This window comes from Mustela nivalis (assembly GCF_964662115.1).
Source record: "Mustela nivalis genome assembly, chromosome: 17".
Taxonomy (NCBI): domain Eukaryota; kingdom Metazoa; phylum Chordata; class Mammalia; order Carnivora; family Mustelidae; genus Mustela; species Mustela nivalis.
The window spans coordinates 33060359-33084702 of record NC_139036.1 but is presented as its reverse complement, the minus strand read 5'-3'; the positions used below and the strand labels follow the sequence as shown (position 1 = coordinate 33084702).

The 24344-nt window shown below is 47.5% G+C and overlaps 2 protein-coding genes across 7 annotated transcripts in view; one reads left to right on the top strand and one right to left on the bottom strand.

The window, feature by feature from the left end:
* Nucleotides 1-2363: 2363 nt before the first annotated feature.
* The window catches only part of HLF (HLF transcription factor, PAR bZIP family member), a 54179-nt gene continuing 32198 nt past the window's right edge, over nucleotides 2364-24344 (top strand). For 2 of the 6 annotated variants that reach the window (XM_082707707.1, XM_082707706.1), the window contains exons 1-2: nucleotides 5123-5216; nucleotides 6685-7020. In XM_082707707.1, coding sequence (XP_082563833.1) covers nucleotides 6825-7020 — 196 coding nt within the window. In that variant the 5' untranslated portion in view covers nucleotides 5123-5216; nucleotides 6685-6824. Of the gene's footprint in view, nucleotides 2382-3944; nucleotides 4518-4719; nucleotides 4806-5122; nucleotides 5217-6684; nucleotides 7021-24344 lie in introns of those variants that run through there. The other 4 variants (XM_082707704.1, XM_082707702.1, XM_082707703.1 and 1 more) reach the window with 4 other exon arrangements.
* The window catches only part of MMD (monocyte to macrophage differentiation associated), a 115844-nt gene continuing 105185 nt past the window's right edge, over nucleotides 13686-24344 (bottom strand). The window contains exon 7 of the mRNA XM_082707713.1: nucleotides 13686-13996. Coding sequence (XP_082563839.1) covers nucleotides 13787-13996 — 210 coding nt within the window. The 3' untranslated portion in view covers nucleotides 13686-13786. The remainder of the gene's footprint in view (nucleotides 13997-24344) is intronic.

The window sequence follows — 24344 nt, the reverse complement described above, 5'->3', positions numbered from 1 at the left end:
GGGAAGCAGGCTCCCTGCTGAGCAGAGAGCCTGATGTGGGGCTTGATCCCAAGACCCTGAGATCATGACCTGAGTGAAGGCAGAGGCTTAACCCACTGAGCCACCCAGGGACCCTGCACCAGATAATTTAAGGGGGAAATGAACATCTTTTCAACAGTTGCTGCTAGAACAATTGGGAGTCCTCATGAGACAAACGAGAAAAAAAAAAAAAACTTCAATCCCTACCTCAATTCTAGATACAAAATTAATTTGAGATAAATCATAGACCTAAATGGAAAAACTTTAAACTATAATGGTTTTAGAGGAAAATATTTCCAAGACTTCAAGTGGTCAAAGGTGTCTTAGTTCACAGAAAGTAATAACCATAAAAAACAAGTTTGTAAATTGAACTTCATCAAATTTTAAAACTTCCGCTCATGGAAAGACAATGTTAAAACATTAATGGGCAAGCCACAGGCTGGAAAAAAATATCCACAACACATATATCTGGTAAGGGAACCTGTATCCCAAATATGTAAAGAACTCCTAAATTCAATAAAAACAAGACAACCCAATTTTTTTTTAAAGATTTTGTTTATTTGACAGAGAGCACAAGCAGACAGAGAGGCAGGCAGAGGGTGGGGGGGGGGACCAGGCTCCCTGCTGAGCAGAGAGCCCAATGCGGGGCTCGAACCCAGGAGCCTGGGATCATCACCTGAGCCAAAGGCAGAGGTTTTAACTCACTGAGCCACACAGCCGCCCCTAGACACTCAATTTTAAAATGGGCCAGAAACTTGAACAAATACTTTGCAAAGGGACATACACAATGACTAAGGAGCACATGAAAAAGCGGTTAACATCGTTTGTCATCAGGAAAATTAACTTAAAAGCACAATGAGACATTGCTATCCACACACTTAACATGACTCAAATTTTAAGAAACCGACACCACCAAATGTTGGTGAGAATCCAGAGTGAGCAGAACTCTCGACTGCTGCTGGCCATGCAGGAGAATTCACCTAATACAGAAAACAAAACCGGTTGGCAGTCCTTACAAAGTCAAACATAACTCTCCCCCACGTTATAGCAATTCCGCTCCAATTTCCTTATCCAAGAGAAATGAAAACATATTCACAAATTGTGTCTGCCGGTTTCCTTTCCCCGTATCTTCCCCCTGTGCCATTTGCTTCTGGAATCCCTTTTCTCCTGTTCCTGTCCCTCTGACTTCTGCCTGTGCAAATATTGTGCATCCTGAAATCCTGGTCTCATGGGACAGTCCTCAATGTGGCCCATGTCCAGAGTTGATCAGAAGAACTGAATTGTATAAACCAAATTCCCAAGAGACTGGTTGATCAATCAGGATGCCAGTGTGTTCATTTGCAATGAGAAATCTAATTTCAAGCCACAGTGTTAGGTCCTCTCCAGTGGTAAGGACCGCGATCGCTCTGGGAAACAAGATCACTTGAACGGATAGAGGTTTCATGGGAAATGCTAATGGACTGTTACCCTTGGGCGCACCTGGGATCTGTAATCTATTTCTGACCAGTCCGAGAGGATGCTCTCAGCTATCCTACTTAATGGGTTTACAGGTAGGTAGAGGAATGAAGGCAGGGAAATAGTCTCTTCCTCTCTGAAGGATGGTGGAAGAGTCCTTTCTTCTGTGAAAAACAGTATAATAGAATTGCAGGATTTGGGAAATTCATGAAAGACCTTTAGCTCTGTGCCCAACTCAGACACCTTCTCTAGAATCCCTCTCCTCATACAAGTACCTGTGTCACCTTCGTGTACACATTTTTGTTCTATTAAGACTATATTATAGGGGCGCCTGGGTGGCTCAGTGGGTTAAAGCCTCTGCCTTCAGCTCAGGTCATGATCTCAGGGTCCTGGGATGGAGCCCCAAATCGGGCTCTCTGCTCAGCAGGGAGTGTGCGTGCGTGTGTGTTTGTGTGTGTGTGTGTCTCTCTCTGCCTGCCTCTCTGCCTACTTGTGATCTCGGTCTGTCAAACAAAGAAATAAATAAATAAAATCTTAAAAAAAATAAAGACTATATTATAGTGTTTGCATATGTCAGGCCATAACCTATTCCATTAGAATTATGTCTTTTATATCTTTTTCTCCCCAGTCCCAGCACAGTCCTTGGCATACAGTTGGGACTCAACAAATGTAGGTGGCATTAGCTAAGAGGCTGATTTTTTCAGACTTTGGCTGAAATTTGAAACATCATCACACTATCTCAGAATGTTACTTTTTCATTATCATTTTAGAGTGAAGAGAACTTCAGAGGTCACTTGATCACAGCCCAGCTGAGAGGAGAAGGCATTCGATAGAAGTCACCATGCCTGGTGCCCATGTGTGGTCTTCTGGCTTTCCTGGCTCCTGGCTCCTGGTCTCCTGGCTTTCAGGTGCCTTTTCTCTTACACTTCTCTTCTGGGGTGAATTTCAGGAAAATTCATCGAGACTCCATCGAGACTCCACCATATCCCACCTCAGAGATAGCCTTGTGTCTCATAGAAAGAACATTTTCTTTAATTTGTGCCTAGACCTTATTGCAGACCTTTCCCCAGATCATGCTGCTGTGATCTTAGCATGGAGTTGTGGGGAGAGTGGGAAGACCCTGCCTGCCCACCTGGAGCTCTTCAGGCCTGAGGCCAGTGTCCAGCCCCATCGTGGGCAGAAGGCTTCGCATACCACAGCCTCGGGGCTCTAGCAACTGCAGGTGCCTTGTGCTGGAACCCTCAGGGCCAGATGCTGAAGCCACTACAATGGCAGTAAAGCCCCAGACCCTTCTTCTTCTTCTTCTTCTTTTTTTTTTTTTTTTAAGATTTACTTATTTGTCAGACAGAGTGAGCACAGGCAGACAGAGTGGCTGGCAGAGGCAGAGGGAGAAGCAGGCTCTCTGCTGAGCAAGGAGCCCGATGTGGGACTAAATCCCAGGACCCTGGGATCATGACCTGAGCTGAAGGCAGCCACTTAACCAACTGAGCCACCCAGGCATCCCCCGAGACCCTTCTTAAGGAATACTTTAAATAATTATTTTAATTACTGTGCAAACCTTGTAACCTGACCAGGGCACAGTCATCTGTACTCTCCTACAACACATATTTCTTGCTCCCCAGGGAACCTGCTTCTCCCTCTGCCTGCTGCCCATATTTCTGAAACCCCATTTAGTGTGCATGCGTGTGTGTTTGTGTGTGTGTGTGTGTGTGTGTGTGTGTGTGTGTCTCCTCTGCCTTTATTCACTCTCGGGCAAATGTGTATCCCTCTGAATGCCCTCCTGACAGCATGGGAAACTGATGACAGCGCCCCCTCTGTTACTCTCTCTTCACTCTACCTTTGTATCTCATTAGAACTTCTAAGCAAGTCGTTATTTTTCAGTAGTTTTGGGAACCGGGCAAGAGAGAGGGTGTTAAGCTTGCCTGTGGCCAGGAGAGACATTTAGAGGAGCATTTACCTGCCATTCGAACTAAACCAGTCATTCTCGAACTTGCTGCTCCTTGGAACCACCCTGGGGAACTTCAGAAACTAATGATGCCTGGATGTCAGCCCAGAGGTCTGATTTAATTGATCTGAGATGCTGCCTGAGCATCTGGGTTTTTGTTTTTGTTTTTGTTTTTTTTACTCCCCAGATTATTTCCATGTTGAAAACTACTGGGGGGAAAAAAAAATCCTCATTCCTCTTCCTCCTCTGAAAAAGTTGAGCCCAGCCCAAATCGGTGATCCAGGGGATCTGGCACCTGTCATTTCACCTTGGGCTAGCTCTGCAGGATCTTGGAAAATCCGCGCGCGCGACGACGCTAAACACGTGGCGGCGGGGCGGGCGGGGCGGGTGGGGCAGGCGGGCGGTGCCGCGCGTGGCCCCGCCCCTGCACGCCTATCGGCGCGCGGTGCGGGCCCTGACGTCACTCTTGTCAGGGCCGCGGCACATGGGCGGCCGGATGCACTGAGCCCGGCGCTGCGGGGCCGCGGAGCGCGGGGGAGCAGCGGCCGCCGGCGCGGGGAGGGGGGTGGGGTGGGACGGCGCCCAGCCTCGGGTGCTGGCGCGTGGGGGCCGGGCCGCGCGGTGCCTTCCGCCCTTCTGCAGCCATCTGCATATTTTTTCTTTCTTTTTCGCAATTTTGAACATTTTGCAGGACGAGGGGTTCGAGGCAGGTGAGAGCATCCTGCACGTCGCCGAGGAGCCCGCGGGGCGCTTGGCGCGCTCTCCGGGGACCATCTGCACTGGGAACCCGAAAGTTTTTTGTTTTTATTTTCTTATGCAGATGTATTTATAAAGATATAAGTAATTTTTTTTTCTTGTCTCCACCGCCTTGAAAGCGAGTACTTTTGGCAAAGGACGGAGGAAAAAGCTCAGCAACATTTTGGGGGGCGGTTGGGCTTTTTTTTTTTTTTTTTTTTTTTAGAAAAAAAATTTGAGTGCATCGCGATGGAGAAAATGTCCCGACCGCTCCCCCTGAATCCCACCTTTATTCCGCCTCCCTACGGCGTGCTCAGGTCCTTGTTGGAGAACCCGCTGAAGCTCCCCCTTCATCACGAAGACGGTGAGCGCTGCCTTCCTGGCTGCCCCGCTCTGGGAAGGAACGACGCTCCTGGGGTCCCTTTCCCTGGCTGGGCAACCCTGCTGGAGCATCTATCCCCTCCCTCCCTGTCCCCTGGCACCCTATCCCTGCTTTGTTGAAATTTGAAGCGCTCACCCATCACCCCCCCCCCCCTCCAAAGGAGCGGGAGGGGGAATCCCCTCACTGAGCAACGTTTAAAATAGTGCTGGGACCGACCCAGGCTCTCTGGGTCCCGGTCCTCCGGCGCAGGTGGGAGTCATAACTTGACAGGTCAGTGCTCCCTAGATGGAGGCTTCCTGCGAGGGCAGAGCTTCGCGGGCTGGGGAGAAGAAACCAGAGGGCCTGGTTCTGTTGTGGCCCGGGGAGTGGGGGCGGGGGGGGGGGGGTCCCGGAGCGTAGCCTGTGTATTGGGTTCGTGCTACTGTTTGTGTGTTAGTTGGCGTCCGGAGCTCGCGAGGTGTGAGCGGAGCCTCGTGCTCTCCCTGCCAGGGGTAATTCAAAAAGCGGGGTGGGGGCTGGAGCTGGCGGGGGGGGGCGCGGGGGGAGTGGTCTCCGGGCGGGAAGCTGTGCACGCCTCCAGCTCTGACACTTTCCCCGTGCACTTTTCCTGGTGGGAGGGGAGAGCGGAGTAGGCTCACGTGTAACCGCGCTGGAGCCTCCTCTGGCTTGAACCCTATCTTGGTAAGTCCCAAACCTCCCCCAGGCAACCTTGGCTGGAGCGGGAGAGGAGGGGTCGGGCGAGAAGGCGCCCAACCGAGCTCGTGCCGCCAGGGATTTGTCAAATTGTGCTGATGCGGTTTCATGCCTTCGATGTCACAGTAGCCAATGCGAACCATGCGGCTTTGAGTGTAAAAGTCTTGAAAGATCATTTGGCTACAAATAGCTTGGGAGTACTCGCATCTTCTAGCAGGGGGACAACTTGTTGCTTTGCAGGAGTTGAGGGGTTTGGTTCGCCTTCTGTAAAGTATAGCTTCCCTTTTAACTCTCCTTTAAGGAGTAGCACTTGGGAGGAAGGTGCTGCCTGCAGTCTTTTGCATCTGTGGGTGTTTTAAGTCAAATTCTCAGGAGATGAGACTAGAGGATTAGAATGGATGGCAGCGGAGGCTGTGTTTCTCTGAGGAAGAAACTCAGAAGCCAGATTCCCTAATCCCAGATTCCACCCGCGCCTGAGTACTAGAATGGGCAAAATCCAGAGCAGGGTTTAAAGACAACCTGGGGTGAGAGGTTCTTCCAGGTAGGACAGAATGGCATACCTCCCTTAGTGGTATGTAATCACCTTTCCCATAGCTGAGCTTTTGACAGATTGCATACATGTGTAATTTTTGTGAATTGGATCATACTTAAGCTTTGGGGAGGGGGAGGGGGAAAAAAGGCAAAACAAAAGAAAACAAAAAACCATCCTTTTGTAAAATACAAAGTTCCCCAGCGGCTTTCTAAACAAACATATGCAGGCTCGGGAAATTCTCAGTTTTCTCCTCTGTCAGCATGAGGCATTGGTCAGTTCCTTCAGGTCTTAGAGCCTCTGTGTCTTCCCTACAAATGGGGATAATAGCTCTTTGCAGGTTTATTATGAGATTTCTGGAGGCAATATGTGGAAAGTATCAGGTATATAGTAGGTGCTCAATGCATGCTTTCAAAGGAGGGTGGAGAGTCCCTACTTTACCAAAATTAGACTCCTCAGCTCACTGGCTAAGTTTGAATGACCTCATATTGTTACTGTAATGAATTTCCTGGAAGAGAAATCATGCCTGGTTATTGGCTGTTTTCTTTAAAAATCACAGCATTTGTATGTAACTGCAGGTGTTACTTTCTCACTGTAGATCTAAATTATTTGTCTCCTCAAATCATGTACTTGAAAACTGCATTCCCTTGTTTATATCCTAGATCAGCTTGTAACCCTGTCCCAAGGACTAGGACTAGAGCTTTCTTTCCAAAGTAAATAGGAAGATGTTGAAAAACAGGCAGAGATCCATGTCCTGTCTGAACTTTTAACTCTAGATCCACAAAAGCCAGCAGCCAGAGAAGAATCCTGGTGTTTGTGAGAACATTTTGAACGTGGTGTTTTGTAGCAGAGGCCAGGAGGGGTGATTTAAAAAGCGACACTTTTTTTTTTTCTTTTTTAAAGTCCCAATTTCCCCTTTTTCTGCAGCATTTAGTAAAGATAAAGATAAGGAAAAGAAGCTGGATGATGAGAGTAATAGCCCGACGGTCCCCCAGTCGGCGTTCTTGGGACCCACCTTATGGGACAAAACCCTTCCCTATGACGGAGATACTTTCCAGTTGGAATACATGGACCTGGAGGAGTTTTTGTCGGAAAATGGCATTCCCCCCAGCCCGTCCCAGCACGACCACAGCCCTCACCCTCCCGGGCTGCAGCCGGCTTCCTCCGCAGCCCCCTCCGTCATGGACCTCAGCAGTCGGGCGTCTGCACCCATTCACCCTGGCATCCCGTCCCCGAACTGCATGCAGAGCCCCATCAGACCAGGTAAATTCTAAAACGATTCTCAGCTTCAGGTGGGGAAGAGGGTCAAAGGGAGGGACAGGGCGGGGGTGGGGGGGAGGCATAAATACCCTCCCAGGGAAGTGGGATGGCCTGGAAGAGGAAGCTTGTATTTCACTCACAGCCCATATCAGTGAGCATCCATATGTCCCAGAGAGTCAGCTAAATGCAGATTCTGTGGACCTACCTCTAGAAATTCAGATTTTTCAGGGCTGGGGTAAGGGCCTAGGAATATGCATTTTGAACCCAGGGGAATACTGATGCAGCTGATCTGAGGACAGCATTGAAGAAACACCAGCCTACAGTGAATGCTTTAGATACTGTAGGCACCCTTCTCTCCTGCCCTTTGGTCTCCTCCCCAAATACACAGATACGGGATCTTGCTGAACGATGTGGGTAGACTCTCTCCAAGGCTGTGTATGGTTCACCTACATTCATTTTTCTCTCACCTGAAGGGAAAAAAATATATGAGTTAGGGGTATGGGGCCAATCACCTTTTTAACCTTTTCCTTTTGCATTCTCCTTGATTGAGAAATGAATGTAAAAGCGCCTCTCCCTGTTAAGCTTGGTTTAGCCTTCTGCAGAGCCGGAACCCCATTATTCCTACAAACCAAATTGTTCTTCCAGTATCTTTTTTTCCATTTTCATCTGTTCATTGCACTTAATCCATGTCTGGATGCCTGCAAGGTCGGCTGTAAGCGGTGTTGAACTACATAAAACATCATCCGAATTGTCCAGGACTTCAAAACCCACTGCTCAGTGCTCAGATAGAAACACAGGCTGAGGTGGACTGGCCCTGGCTTCATGCTGTTAACACTCTGTGGTGCAAAATGAACAGGAAGAAAGTGCATTTCACGTGCACAGGTAACCAGGAACAAAGACTGAGCCAGAGAAATTGCCAGGAAGGTCACTGAGCAGAGGTCCTTTGCTGCAGGGGACACAGAAAGCAGGACAATGGAGGACTTGTGCTGGAGATCATTCCTGAACTCCGTGTCCTTGCCTCGTGTAGAATTTCTGTGACATGCAGAGCAAGACTAAAATGGAAGGAAATGATTTAAAGGAGGAAACTAACACCCCTGCCTTGAAATATTAGTACCGGAGTTCAGGTCTTTATTTCTGTGCCAGCCCCTTTCTCCAGAACCTACTCTGAGTGATAACTCAAGGCCACTGGCTGGAGTAGAATTAAATCTTAACCTCTTCCCAGCCCAGAAGGCTGCAGAAGCTGGGAAATATACTCCTTGGTGTGACCCCCAAACCCCTTATTCCTTGCAGTGCACAGGGCCATGGTTTTGTTTCTTCCCAGGAACAGATAATCAGCTGAATAAACATTGAAACCAGGGAGAAGGGGCTGGAGCCCAATGAGAAGGTGCCTCGTATCTCCGTCATTCTGCTCTGCAGTGAGACTCAACCACTTTGTAGCTTTAGGAAGTGATGTTACCTCTCAGAGCCTCAGTTTACCTTTGTATAGAAGGGTATAATTTTTATAAGATTGGGTTAATGTGAAAGTTACATGTAGTATGTATAAAGGGTCCAATGACTAGCAGTAGATGTTCTGTTAATGAGAGCAGTAGTGATTGTTGTACCTGTCTCAACTTTTATCATTGATTTCAATCCTGTCTTCTGAAATACCTTCTTAAAATACTTAGGAACAGTATATAACCCTCCCCCCTCCTGGAAAGAAATATCAAGAGATTTTGGCCAATAGTTACTGGATTGGTACGTACCAGTCCTAACACTTAATTTCTCCATCCCCTGGCAAATACAAGATGTTTTGCCAGGTTGGAAATATGTATTTTTCTCCCCAAAGGCAGGTAAATATTGAGTCCCCACATCTTGGTCCTACTGAGAATCAAGAATTAGGGTTTGAGATTTGGAGGCTTCCTTAGAAGCCATTTGTCAGGGCTTTTAGAATTAGTGCTGACCGATGACTCTCAAAAACTTGGGGTGCCCCCCCGCATTGCTCTAGCTGCAATGTCCACAATAGCCAGTCTCTGGAAAGAGCTCAGATGTTCATGGACAGGTGACGGGGTAAAGAAGATGTGGTATGTATATACAATTGAATACTGCTCAGCTATCCAGAAATTGAGATCTTGCCATTTGTGATAACATAGATGAAACTAGAGGGTATTATGCTAAGTGAGATAAGTCAGTCAGAGAAAGAGAATTATCATAGGATCTCACTCATATGTGGATTTAAGAAACAGAACAGGGGCTTAAAGGGGAAGAGAGGGGAAAATAAAACAAGATGAAATCAGAGAGGGAGACAAACCATCAGAGACTCTTAATTATAGGAAATAAACGGAGGACTGCTGGAGGGGAGGAAGGTGGTGGGGATGGGATAACTGGGTGATGACATTAAGGAGGGCACTGATGTCATGGGCACTGGGTAGATAATAAGACTATGAATCACTCATCTCTGCTTCTGAAACTAATGATACATTATATATTAATTAATCGAATTTTTAAAAATATAAAAATATAGCAATATTAAATATAATATTGGGGAGGCAAAAAATAAATAAAATCTGCCTAAGAATAAAAGAATAAAATTTAAAAAAAAACAACACTTGGGGTGCTCCAATCAGATTTGCAAACTGTGACAAAGAACTCCTGAGTTTCAGCAGAAATCATTTTGTTAGGTTATAGGGGAAAGGTACTAGGATTAAAGAGGGCACTGGAATCTAGAAATAAGCTCTTCACTTAAATGTCTTTTTTTGGAAATGGAAACATATTTCAAAATAATCTTCACATCGAAAACTCAGTACTACTCAATACTCCTCACAAGAAGGGGGAAAAACCTGAAGGTCTTCTTCAAGTGCCAAGTACAGAGACAGTAACACTCTTCCAATAACAACTCATACCGTGTTGGTCATTATAAAGCTTATAAAGCAAAATAAATGTCTAAGGGATGTGGACATGATGGATGGATGATGTGTCCCAAACAAAACTGAAAAGGAAGAAAGTTCTCGATCGTTCATGTAATCACAGTCGTGACCAGAACAGAAATACCAAGTTAATTTTGAGGAAAAGAAGTCCCCAGAAGGGAAGAGCACGTGTGTAGCCTCGAGCGTTCTGGGAACTGGATCATTTCAGTCTAGATCAAGATTTCTCAATCTTGGCACTGTTAAGGTTTCGCATAAGTCTTTGCTGTGGGCCACTGTCCTGAGCCTTGTAGGATGTGCAGTAGCGTCCCTGGCCCCGAGCCCTTGAATGCCAGTCACTATCCGCCCCCCTGCCCTGCCCCTGCCCTGTGACAAGTAAAAATGTCTCCAGTCACTGCCAGCTGTCCCCCAGGGGGCAAAATCACCCCTACTGATAGAGACTTTGAATTTGGACAGCAAAATCTGGGCATAACTCGGTATCCTGTCACACGCACATGGATGCTTTTAGCCTCCTGTAATGCTTTCTGGCAAAACTTTTGAGAAGGTCAGGCAACATTAGGTTGCCAAGAAGAAAGATCATGTTAATAAGAGCATGGTTAGACGCTGCTAGTTGATGAAACTATGACATCCGGCGAATCGGAAGATAATTGCAAAGTAATTTTATTAAACATTTGTTTTCTGTATTTGCTCAGCATGCGGTTTTTGAGTTATGCTCAGTAGCCTGGTGTCATTAGTGCCACCTGTCTGGTTGAAAGGAAATTAAGCCATAAGCTGACAACTAATGCATTTCTAGGTCTACCCCAAGTGTGTCTTGGAGCGACAAGGTCAGCGCTCTTACGAATAATCTTACCGCTTAGCATCATGGCCCCCCCAGCCCCCGTTCCTGTTTGGTACCCCCCATCCTTATTCCTCCTTCTAGGTGTCTGATCAAAGAATAACTCAAATATCTAAGAAATGCAGTTTTCCTTGAAGAAAGAACCCAGGGATCCCCCCACCAGCCACAGGAGGTGGGGCGACGGCTCAGCTGGCTGGGCTGACGTCTTGATGAGGAAAGAGTGGTGGTTGCTGGCTGCTGTAGCCACCTGCACCATCTTCTCTGGCATCCAGGGTGCCCCGTTCCGGATGGCCTCAGGTCAGCGGAGATGGCAGGAGTCATCCCGACCGCTGTGAAGTTTGCCTTTCAGATCCTATCAGAGATGGTACCCGGGAGTGCTCTCCTGGAGGTATGCGCCGGTACGGAAAAAATAAGAATCTGTTTGCCCAGAGAACAGAGCGATTGCTTTAAGGACAGCAGTCCCTTTAGGGAAAGTCATCTGTAGCAGACAAAGGCAGAGTTATTTTTAAATCACATGCTTGTAAAGCCAGATTTGAAATCGTTTCCTCTGGTGGTTTTTCTTTGAATAGCTTGGGGGTGTCCTACCCCTGTTAGACCCATATTCAGCTGAGAATTAAGAAGGCTGTCTTTCTAGTTGTGAGCACAGACAACGGGTCATGATGAAGGCTGGTTACGGAGTGAAGTGAAAATCCTTCCATGTGGTGGTGTGTGGGAAGAGGAGGGTAGAAGTGGGCGGCCGACAAAGGGTGGGGAGGTGTGGGAGAACCCATTGTACCTTTGCAAGATGGCATGTGTGTTCTGTTCCTGCTGACCTTCCTTCACGATCTGGTTTTGGCGTGGAAGGAGCATGCTGGCCGTGGGGTCTGAGCAAGGACGGAGGGGAATCGTGTGCTGGTGGGTCTGGGCTTGTGGGAGGTCCTGCCCAGGCGACAGGATTCTTTTGCTTTTCTCAACATCAGGAGATGAAGCTTCAGTCTCTCCCTCCCCCTTCAGGGCGTGCGGTTCTGTATTTTCCCCTCCAGCACACTGAGATGTCTGCAGGTTGGGAGCTTCGTGATGGATAGTTGCTGTGCAGCGCACCTCAAGTATCTTGGAAGTGTTTTGCATTCACTGGGATCAAGGACATCATGAAGGGGAGAGAGTCAGCTTTCTTCTGGAGGCAGGCAGCTGTTCTGTTTCTTGTGACAATGTATCTTCCTCACCACACCCTGTAAAGGACAGGCTTGTCATTGTCTCTTCACTTTGACCTGTTGTGACATTCCCAGGACAGGAGTTCCCTGACTTCCGGCAAGAGGGGTTTTCCGGTGGTTGTGGAAGGCGGGGTGGTGGTGAAGACCGTAAGCTCTGGTCCTGGGGGCCTGGGTTCCCATCCTGGACCCACATCGGCTTCTGGCAACTTTGGGTCGATGTCCATACGTCTTTAAGCCTTGGGTTACGTCTCAGGAGTGTGGAGATGATAAACAGTCCCCTTCCCATGGGGGTTTTGCAGGGTTAAATGGGGTAGCACCTGACCGTCGGGCATGGTGTGGGGCACAGGAATACTCAGGGCCTGGAGCTGCTGTTCTGATGTCAGTGATATGGGAGCAGGGAAGGAACTAGACTGTATTCCCAACCCCCGTTTTCCATTTAGGGATTTGTTTCATCCAGTCCCCTTCTCTCTGCAAAAATAGGACATGCTTTTTTTTTTTTTTTTTTTTTTCCCTCCAGCATGCCCAATCCTTCTTCTGTGTAGCCTGCTTGACTTTGCTCCTTCATTCTGGGTTAGGACAAGTGACTTCCTGGTGTTAACCCAGCAGCTTCGCTGCTGGGTTAGCAGTGCCTATTCTGCCAGTGTGGAAAGAGCCACCAGCTTGGTACCCAACCCCTTCCCCACCCCTGGCTCTCGTGCAAGCCCTGCAACCCTGGCCGCCTGCCTGCATGACCGTGTGCTTCAGGCACGTGGCTGTGCCCTGTCAAGCTTGCCCAGCTCGGGGTGGCGTGCTGGCTCGCTCCCGTCCCCCGCCCCAGCCCTTGCTTCTCTTCCCAGGCGAGCTACAGCAAGCGCCAGCAAGAAATTGTAATCCTGACCCTGGCATGAGAAAGCTGAGCCCGGGAGGGCAGTTCATACACCAGGGAAACCTGCTCTGCCCGGCACTGTAGCCAGACCCCGGACTCGGCCCTCTCTGCCGTGCCTGTGTGCCCAGAGGCCCTGTCTTCTCTGCACCGCTGCAGCGGGCAGGATTCCTCGAGGCCGGCTCCTGCCAAGGGTCTTGGCAGAGTCTTTCCAGTTGAGCACTGTGCCTAGCAGACTAGAAAAATAGCAAGATGAAGACAGAACTAGGTGGAGGAGAAAGGAAGGGGTTGGGAAGGAGGGACGTGCAAAGCTTTGATAACATCCCAATGTAGAAAGCCGGAGGATTCACTGGGCTTCTCTGGAAGCTCTCCTGCAACGGATCACTCTTCCCTGGGAGTCATTTTTTTATGTCTCAGCAGTGAAAATGGAGGGAAGAGGGAAGTAGCAGGGGAAGTCACAGGATTAAAAAACACTTTGGGGAGGGATAGGGTCTGCATTTGATTCTGTAATGGACATGGCCGAGAATACCTTTCACTTAGCATATATCTGATATTCCTCTAGCAAATATGTTGAACCAAAAGCCCCATTGTTTTCTAATGAACCTCAATTTCCTGAAGACCTTGATTTTTGCAGGGCGCAGGGCGGGTGTGGGGGGGCTCCTCCCATTCACAGCACCCATCCGAGCGGCCCTGTGTCTGAGGCAGTTCTGCAAGGGCCTAGAGCAATGGCTCAGAGCTTACAATCCAACCAACCCAACCCATCTGGGTGTGAACCCTGACTTGTGCTTGCTTAGGATGTGGGGCAGGTCATTTAAATGATCTGCTTCTGATTTCCCATCTGGAACTTTGGAAATAATCACTGGATCTACCTGGTGGGGTTGGGGAAGGTCCTGTGAGCCGGTGCAGAGCTCGTGCTTGGCACCATGCCTGGCACGCAGGAAGTGCTCAGCAACCGTCCCTAACTGCCTGTGAGTGGAGTCCCTCACGCCGTCTCATCTTTCTCCTGGGAGGACCTAGCACTGGCCTCCTGGTGAGTCTGCAGACGCTGTCTCTTCTCGTGCATGAAGGCCTCTGGTCCAGGAACTTGAACTTCTCCTCTGCTCCTCTGCACAGTCTTGCTTGCCCCTCTCAGCCTCTGAGTTTTAGGGAATCTGGGGTAGCTCAGTGCAACCTGTGACCGTTCCTCCTTGCTCTAGAGATTAAAAATCAAAACAGGCAAAACGCAGTTCAAAGAGGTTCCCAATTAGAAGGTTTATTCTTGACATATTTGCTAGCAAATCAATCAATTGATGTTTCCATTGAATTTTTAATAATAGGCGTTCGTAATTTGACTGGAAGGCAATGGAAGGACCTCAGGAGTAAAGAAGCTATAAGGACTGTCAGGGTGCTGGAGGAGGAGAGAAGTCTAGTTCACCCCCCTCCCGTTTACAAGCAAGACTTTGCATAAACATTCCAGAATAATAATTCCTCTTTCCCCCAAAGGGTCCTATAATGGATAAATCCTTACTCTTCCTGTACCTTCCTTTTCTCATCTGCCGGGTAACATCTTTGTTGGGTTTCTGTGAACTTTGTAGAGGTATTATGCACAAAGGGTCCAGCATGGCCCCTGGCCCACAGGGGGCCAGCCTTTACCACGCGTGAGTCTGTTCTGTTACTTTTCTCTTGTCGATGTGAAGGTTAAGGAGCGACAGAGGAAGATTTAGGAGCAGCCTGGCTTGTCCCCAGAAATAGCATCAGCTTTCACTTTGTGGTGTGCCCCAGGGAAGACAGACAAGGGTATAGCTTGGCTTCTGGTCTCAAAGAAATGGCAATTTAGTAGGGAAGATAGAACTTTTAGGTAAAAGGGTGAGTGACAGGACAGAGTAGCATGTCCTTGGTGCCAAAAGATGGGGACAGAGAGGCCTCCAATAAATCTACTGAAAAGAGGCTGTGGAAGAGTGATCAAGTAAGTGAGTAGAATGCTTAAAAATAAATAAGGGAGCAGTGCAGGCAATAGGAAACCACAACAGATCTCACAGGAAGCAGCCACTGCCTGGGGTAAGAGTGCCCGAGGCAAGTCTTCTTGGAAGCGCTGGAGCCGGAGCTGGGTCTGGGAATGAGAGGTGGAGAGCCAGAATGGTGAGTGGGAGGCCAGCAAGGCAGAGTTGAAGAGGTGGGAACGCCCACGGGGCGGTGAGGGAACAAGGTGTAGATCCAGTTTGGCTGGAGCAGGAAATGCGTATGAAGGAGTCAGGGAGAGGAGTCTGGAGAGGCAGGTGCCAGGCAGGCTGGCAGCTTCGGGAATGCCTGGCTGTGCAGCTTGAACTTTATCCAGTAGGCAGTGGGGAGCCACTGAGGGTTTGCGAGGAGGGAAGTGGCATGTGGCCGGTTCCACTCCGGTTCAAGGTTGGATCTGAGACATTTTTAGATACTTCACAATAGTTTCCTCTGGCAAACTGGGACTTCCTTATTATTATTATTTTGAAAATAAATACTCTCCCTTGAACATCAAACAGCTTTTGCAAACACAATGTTCTAATGATCTAGAGAAAGTAATTCAAAAACACAGGGTTTAGGTTTCACTTGTAAAGCCCATCATTTGGGGCTTTATGATTTTAGATTGGGGGAAACACTCTTTGGCAAGAAAATAGTTGGAGGGATTTGAATGGTTCAGAATTTAAAAGTCCAAAAGCAGGCCTGGTCTCAAAGGAGTAGAGAAGTAGATTTTAATAAACCCAGCCCATTAACATTCATCACTTTTAAATGCCTCTATTTTATAAGCTTACTAGGTTTGCAAACAAGTGTACGGAACTGACTTCCAAGTGTAGTTTTGTTGTTGTTCTGTGTGTATATATGTATGTGAGAAAAAGAAGACATTAATGCCTCAATGGTACAAATAGTAGTTGATTATAAGGATTACCTGCAGCAGTAATATCTAGCTAAAAATACTTAGCCAGGTTTCTGGCCAGCTGATTAATTTTACTCCCGAGAGACAAAGGAATCATTATAGTTTCGCATTCTTGAGTCCTGACCTTGTATTTGTGGCTTCCTTCTTCCCTGAAACCGGAATTAATTGCCCATCATGCTTGTATATGGTGGCTATGGGGTGGGTGTGTTGCTTTGAGAATGCTGCTGGAGGGAAGGGGTTTTGTGTGTGTTGTGGGGACAGGGTCTGGGGGGAGGGATGGGGTTCACCAAACGGCACGTGCATCAGGTGACTTGCCCAAATACCACTGAAGTGTACTCTGCTATGAAGCCAAGATTACAGAAAGCTGGAGGAGTTGCTGAACCCAAACCAGTTAACTTAAATAAAGAAATAACAGTCACTGTGTGCAGTTTCACCTCCGGCCATGTGCAGTAGACAATTACAGGAGTGTTGGCAGAATTGAGGGTCTGTTGGGGGAAAACCGCACAGTACTTGTTTCTGTGGAATTGGCTACTGGTGGATACATACTCTGGGACTGAAGGTGGAAATTCCTAAAATGTTTGTTTTCTTTCTCTTCTGACTTTAACAAACGTCCTTACTGTCTTGACTCTTGGATGGAAACCTCCAGCCTCACTTTCTGTCCTGAAAAATCACACAGTTCCACTGTCACGTGAGGTTCCTGAAACTTTTGTTTTTAGAAGTTTAATCTGGGATTTTTTTTTTTTTCATTAATGATTTTTGGAAGAATGCTTTGGAATTTGAGGTCTTAACTGAGAGATGGCTTGTGGCTAATGAAACCTCTTTCCCTCTCAAATCTTGCCCGGGAGACCGTAGATTCCTAAAAACAATGAGTGCCTGCTACAGAAAGATGCTCCGGGGAGCTACAACACTAAATCATCTGTGACAAAATGTTCTCTTAGAAAGTGGGATTGCATAAATGGATCAGCAAAAATAAGTGCTCTGGCAAAAAACTCCTCAAGTGGGGAAGAGCAATGCTTTCTTTTCCTAATTAGCTCTGGGTTTAACAGTCTGATTCGCTGTCTTTGCGATGGAATCCAGGCCCGGACAGCAGAGCAGAGAAGGAGAGTCTTGTTGCTGCTCTGTAAGTGCTTCTACACTTAATGGAAAGAGTTAAGAAGCGAGGCTGTTCATTCATGCACGATAAAGCCTCTTGAACTGAACTGAATGGGGAGACGGAAGGTTTGTTTGGGGAAGGATGCCACCCGGTCCTGACCAATGGGAATCCATGCTAGGAACCAGAAGAACAAGATCATGTAGATATGCAGTAATCAGATTACCCAGATGGAGATCTCAGTAGCCTAAGATATGAAGAGTACTTCTAAGGAGAGTGACACAGTCCAACTCCATCTGCCCTGGGGATTAAACAGAAGACTCCCGTCCACCTTAGAATCGAGTTATTGTGCTGTGGGCTTCATTAGTTAGTATCGCTAAGGAGATTATGGAGGCTTTTAGGAAAGGAAAGTTTAAAAATAGGATGGGGATCTCAGATCCAGTCAACATAGTATTGCTTTTAAGAGGCGAAAGGCCACTGAAAGATTTGGAGAGGAAAGAGTGATGATCTAGAAAGCATAGAGAGAAGTAAAAAGTCTTAATAGACTTTCCGAGGATAAATTTATAAAACTGACTTCGTAAAGAATTTCTTAGAATTTATTTCATTACAGTTATTAGTATACTTTCCCAAGGCGCCCAGGGCAGGGATGGGGGGCGGGCATTGGTGTCCTTTTTTTCCTGATAGAATCTAGCGTATGTTTATTTCAAATGGCTGGTAACCACTTGAATGATTTTTAAGATAATATTTACATCTGTGTCAAAAAGTAAGTATTTTTCAGCATTGTAAGTGAAATTTCCTCAAACGGAACAGACCATTTAGTAGCATTTAGTGACTGCATTCCTTACAAGTTTGAAGATGAATGAAAAACTTCACTACTTCAAAAACTGGGTGTGAAGAAGCAATTTGAATTTAGTTATATTGTTTCTCTTCCTACCCTTCAGCTCTCCTGACGGTCACACCGCATCGATTCAGATTTTGTGATCATTTGACCTTTTATTGATGAAGCTGAAATTTACTTCCTCTTTATGAAGAAAGATATCACCAAGCAGATTAACTGTGCAAATATAATCTTAGGCACATTTAACTTCAGTACAAACTTGTTTTTAAAGGCTTTACTTGTGTGTATGTAAATTGATTGTTTGTAATTGTAGTGTGTACTAGTGAGTGGCAGGAGACTGTCTGTCCTTTGGACACTGGCCGCAGTACTGATTGGAGTTCCCACCAAATTGTTGCAGCTTCTCTCTGTCTCCCTCCCTCCCCCACCTGTGTTCCACCACACTTACCTTTTATATTCATTAAGCTTAAATTTTCCTATATACTAAGTGTATGGAACGCAAAGAGCATTTTTGTTCATTTACCTACCACCTAGGATGTCCTAGACCAATCCCGAAGGATGGTGTTTTGTTTTGTTTTTCCTTGAATTTGACTAATGATCAGCTGTTGGTGCTGCTTCCCCTCATTCTTACTACTCTCTGCATCAAAGAGCAGCATAACATGGGGGTTAAACCTCTGGCCTGAACGTAGATCTTGGCTCTGTAACTTTTCTATCTTGTTTTTTGCTCTGAACACGGGGGAGATCATTCCTGTTACAGAGGACTCCTGGAGGAGTAAACGAAGTGATGCATTCAAAGCCCTTGAGCAGTACTCAATATAGGAGTGGTAGCTTTCATCACTGGGACCTCTCTTCTACTCTTTCTTCTCTTCCTCTGCCTCCCTCATCGTATGGTCCCCTGAGTAGGAACGTGTCTCATGCTATGGCACTGATGGCCTCGAAACGGCTCCCCACCTTCTGCGTCACTGTAGGGAAGAAAGAGTCACGAGGAGGCAAAAGCTAAGTATTGGGGGTGTTGACTTCTATGGAAAGATCTACTCCACCTCCAAACCCTGGCTGTGGTCCTGTAACAGTGTAACCACCTGCTTCCTCTGGTGGCTCTGCTAGATGTATGCTCCATAGGCCAGGGCTGCGTCTCTCATCTCCATCCCCCTACCAGCGTCTGACCCTGTGCCTGAAGGAGCTTGGGAGGGGGGAAGGAAGAAATGGAACTTAGAGACATCTCCCTGGGGACTCTCAAGCATTTCCAACACGCTATAAGATTTCTGAGTTGGGTTTCTTCTTTTTTAATTTAGGTGACACCTTTGGGTCATGCAGTGGAGAACTAGTAGCCTCCCCACCCCCCCACCCCCGTCAGTTGTTGGTGATGGACTGTTGGGTGGGGAGAAGCAGGATGGTGGGACCCAGAGGTAGCCAGGTCCCTGGCCTTCTTCTCCCCCTAGTGTAAACCTCTTAGACACGTTCTTCTTACCTCCCCCTACAAGGTGGAAAAGTGTCATGGAGGTCTCCAGATAGGAAAAATGGACCCTTCTGTTGAAGCAGAAGGGGAATGTGAGGAAATTGAGAAAATCAAAGTAGATTATTTGGAAGGAAAGTATGAAAATAGAATTGGGATTAACCTGATATGACTTTGTTTTTCAACCAGATTAGAGATGTGGCGTTCTTGGCATAGGTCTTGCTATAGTACTTAGTGTACTGTACATATGGGTGTGGCAGGGTAAAGCTTTTCAAGGTACAACAGTCCTGTCTAAGATTAACGAAGTTTATTAAACTAAGTAAGATTTCCCCCTCTGGATTCCAGCTAGAGCTCCCTGAGCATATTTTTACATCTAATGAAATATCTCTGTGCTTTCCTAAAAGAGTAGGCACAATGCTCCTAAGTTTAAATCAGCTAAATGCATATGAAATCATAGCAATACCCATTATGTGTTAAAGCCAGGATGGTGCTAAGCACTTAATGGAAGCGGTTGTAGGAAATCAGCTCATATTAGGAATGATGTTGCTTCCTGGAGTTTAGTCTGCTCTCAAGAGGATTGCATATTGTGGCTATGTCGCCAAAGTACGTTTTCTCTTTTCTTCATCAGCCCTTCCACTCTCATTACAGGCAGCTTAAAAATAAATTTGGGCATGTCTCCGTGGCCAAAAACCATGGAGATCAGAATGAAATCATCTTCAAGGCAGAAATAACAAGCTCTGATAAAGATATTCAAAGAAACGCAGTCCTAATAGCACAAGCATGTCATGGTTGGACCCTCTAGGCACTAAACTAAATTGGATTTGGAGTTGGAGGTCTCCTAAGAACCCATAATACTTTGGGCAGGTCACTTAAATTATGAGCCCCTCCCCCACCTCTCCTACCTGGAACGTGGCAGCCAATCATAGGATGGTCATGGGGGTAAATTACATTAAATGGGCAGATCAGTGAAGGGATCTGGGATTGTGCCTGTTCACAGCTGTCACTCAGTATAAGTTTTAACTCAGAGTGACAATCTGGTACTTATTTTTAAAAATTTTATTTATTTGAGAGAGAGAGAGAGAGAGGGAGAAGCAGACTCCCCACTGAGCAGAGAGCCTGATGTGGGGCTCCATCCCAGGACCCCAAGCCAAAGGCAAACGCTTATCTACTGAACTACACAGCCCACCCCCGCCCCCAGCCCCCTGGAGTCTGGTATTTAAAGATTACTTTCTAAAAGGTACTTGTAGTTCAGTGTTGGGACTCCTAGATTTCTGCATTGTTAGGCTGAGTCTTTGTAAAGCCCCATGATGTTTCTTTAGGTGCACTAAAAGATCTACTTTATAGTCCCAGCTGTGCTATGAAACGTCTTAAGCAAGTTGTCAACCTCTCTTGCGTTTTACTTCTTTATCTGTAAGATGAGAATAATCTATATCCTTCTAATTTATAAGTATGTCATAAATATAATTTAGCCAATTAGAAAATTGACCAAAGTAAATTCAAATTAAAGCATACATTGGGTTAGCATTATTATTTTCATTGGGTTTTAAATGGCAGGAGGGGTTGGGGCACCTGGGTGGCTCAGTCCAGCCTCTGACTTCAGCTTAGGTCATGATCTCAGGGTCCTGGGATCAAATCCCATGCTGGGCTCCCTGATCAGTGGGGAGTCTGCTTGTCCCTCTGCCCCTTGCCCCCCCAAACCCGAGCCCCATTCTCCCTCTCTCTTTCTCTCTTTCAAATAAATAAAATCTTTAAAAAAGAGAGATAGAACATTTAGCAGCAATTGGAAGGCCATTTAAAAGGGCACTGCATTTGGAGTCAGCCAAATTGGGGTTCTGGAGCTAGCTTACCAGGATTAGGTTGTGTGTCCCTGGTCACCCAATCTCTCAAGGCCTTCGTTTTCTTGTCTGTAAAACATGGCTGCTATTTTTAGCTCTGTGACTCTGTTCTAAGACTACTAGGAGCTGGAAGACTAACATTCAAATCTTGGTGCAAAACATGCAGAGCCTCTTGGGCTGATGGTACTGCTCTCAGGCAAGGAGGTGGATTAAGAATCAGACCTTCTGGCTCTCATAAAGAGTGATGGGGTTTAAAAAACTTGAGCTGAAAAGCAAAAGACATTTGACACCTTTGGAAAAAAAGAACAGCCTTAAAGCTAGTTTCTCCCTTAAAAAATGGCCTTCGTTCTGAATGGGAACCTCTGGCTTCTGGTATTCGGCATTCCCAGGCTCCCCCATAAACAGGATATCTGGCTGGAATTACTGCTCCAGGAGTTGGATTTTTTAGCAGCAGTTGATTAGGCAGACAAAATAAAATTTTTAAGTGGGGTGGGGGGGTTGGATCCCTGAGGCCCACAGCTAGCTCTTTTGATAGTGACTTCTCCAGAAGGGCAGTGGCCAGCTCTGCTTTCAGCTTGCTCCCCTGCATGCCTGGATCCAGGGCTATGTGTCCCCCCTGTCCCCCACCCCGGGCACCACGGCAGCAGGTTCCAGCTCCCAGTCAGCTGCGGTGCACTGCTAGGTGGCTGGAATGTCCTCTGGAAAGACTGAAGCCTGGGCTGGGCTCAGCGGAAAGAGTTTTGTGATGAATTAGGGATGTCTGCCACAGGCACAGATGGGACAGTATTTGTGGCAGGTATTTGCTGCCCCGACAGAGCAGGTTGGAAAGATCCTTCAGAACTTGTCCCTCCGCTGGGCAAAAGATCAAGGACTCAGGCCAGTACGGTTTCTGGTGTCCTGGAAAAGTGTTCTTCCGAGCCCCTGGCACATACTAGTTTGTGCTCTGCAGGAGGCTTCTGGGGAGTTTGATAGAATGGAAGAAGGGATATCTTTTGATTCTGCGCTGCGATCAGGGGGCAGGAGTTGCAAGATGGACAGAAGCTGTAAACGCAACACTCCCCATCAGGTTCCAGTGGACACTGCCGTAGAGGTCAGGCTTGGGTGGGCGCTCACTGCTCCAGCAAAGGTTGCTACAAACCATTGAGCCTGGCAGGTGCAGCCAGCAGTTATGGCTGCAGATTCCCTGGGAAACCTGGACCTTGGAATGACCAGGAGGCTGGGCCCCTCAGTACCCCACACTGGGATTCTTGTGCCACCACCTTCTCAAAGAAGGCACTGGAGAGTTTACCAGTCTGCTTGGACTCGGGATGAACTTCCATTATCCAGGCTGATGGAACGGATATTCCAAAGTCTATTTCTTTCTCTTCCCTTTTAGAATGAGCTTTATGTGTTTGTGCTGTGGATCTGTCTTCCTGGTGATGTTTGAACCTGTGATGCTGCTCACAGCTCCCCAAGTATGCCTCCCATAGGCAGCCACATGTCTCCTAGCTTTAGATCCAGGCACTGAGCTGGTGGAGTAATCGTGGTCCCATTTTATTGAGAACTTACTCTGTGCTCCTTGGGATCAAGGTTACTGTGTGACAGGGGGTGGATCCGGGAGTATTTGAGGCAGTGGGGTGGTGGCCTTGAGGTTAAACATTGTGGAGAACCTTGAGGGTGGACCGAGAGAGATCGCAGAGAGTGGACCTGGCTTCCTCTGCTACTGTGGTTTCTTGATGTTTCCAATGACTGCACTTCAGTTCTGCATACGATTAACTTTCTATTATCCTGAGGCTGATTAGCTGGTTTGCAGATTAACCAAGGTGAAGGCTCACCTGGGCCTGGGAAGTGCTCATCAACTCAGCTGCTCCAGAATTAGCTGGTTATGGCTGGTTGCCTGCCAGTGGTCAAGGAGCCTTGGGGCTGGGCTTCTGCAGGGGAGGTGAGCAGAAGAGCAGTATCTTCTAGGACTTTCCAGTCCTTTCAGCCACAGGAACCCTTTGGGCCATGAAGTCCTGCCTGGAGTCTCCAACATAGTCCCTGAGAGGTTCAGAAATTCCCTGTGGTCCCTGACCTGTGGGCTCTGCCCCTGGTACCTCCAGCTCCACCAGCTCTGCCCCTGGTACCTCCAGCTTTCCACATTGGGAAGATCAGGTTGACCAGAGAGCATAGTGAATTGGAAAATCCCGGAGATTAAATGATCTCTGCTGTGTTAAAAGAGCCCCAGTGAGGGGGGAGGTTAATCCCCCTTTTCCTCCTTAGCTGGTGACCCTCCCCGCCAAAGATAGAGGTTGATGCATTGGGCAGTGATTCCTTCCTGAGGTCAGAAGGGACCAAAGTCACAGTGGTAACGAGGCAGGAGTTGGTGGCCACAGAAGCGAGGTGTTCACGGCCCAGGCTTTCCCATGGTGATTGTTCTGGTGACCTATGATTCCCTCACCATAGCTGCCTGTGTTCATAGAAAGCTGGCTGCCTTTGCTGGGCCCCTGTGGGGTGAGGGAATAGAAGTACATGTTCGCCGCCCCTTACACCTGCTCAGAATATATACCGTTGAACCTAGGAGTCAAGCTGCGTTATTTGGGGTAACCTCTGTGGAGATGAGGTGCCCAGAATCCCAGGGACACTCCAAACCTTGAGAAGGTGTCCAGGAAGGACTACCAAGAAAGAATAAACATTTGTATGGGCTCATGGTTGATGGGATTCCATGGATTATTTTTCTTTCTCTAGCAGCATTTTCCTGACAGGTCTTTTCCTCTGGGACTCTGCTCTCCTTTTGCCTTGGCAGGCCGGGAATGCCTCACCTTGACACCAGTGAATTTGCCGGCAGTGCCGTCCCTTTGCAGCCGGGACTGTGGGTTTCCCTGGGTCCTTCTCCCTGGCTCACGTTTCCCCAGGGCTGCTGGCGTGTACCGTCTAGAGATCACATTTTATTAACACAAAGAAATCTGCTTGGGCTGCCTGGCTCTTGCAGTCACGTGGGGGGAAATGTGCTCCTTCGGTACCACCAGCCTGCAGCCCTCTGTGCAAAATACAGTCGAGAGCTGGGCGCTGGGCCAAGCTTACATTTCACTTTGGAACACACTTTCGCATCAGTCCTTGGCAGAACATCCACGGTAGTGTCTATTTGGGGAGTAAGTTAGAAAAGTGTTGTTTCCCTCTCATGAGTGCAGAGAGATAGGACCTTTAAAAAATATTTGACTTTTCCCCATCTTGGCCGTCTTCGGGGTGCGCAGGTAACAAGGCCATGCAGGCAGACATGGAGGCCGGGCCTGAGAGACGCCCCTCTCCCTCCTGGGATGTCTTGTTTCCCTTGCTAAATCAGTAAACATAGCCAGGACCGCCTGGGACAGAGGAGCTTAGGCCAAGGTAATAACATCAAAACCAAAGTCCTGGAACTCTTGAGTAAACTAGTTACCCTCCCAGATAAAACAACTTTGTTGTCCAAATCTTTCTTTCCAAAG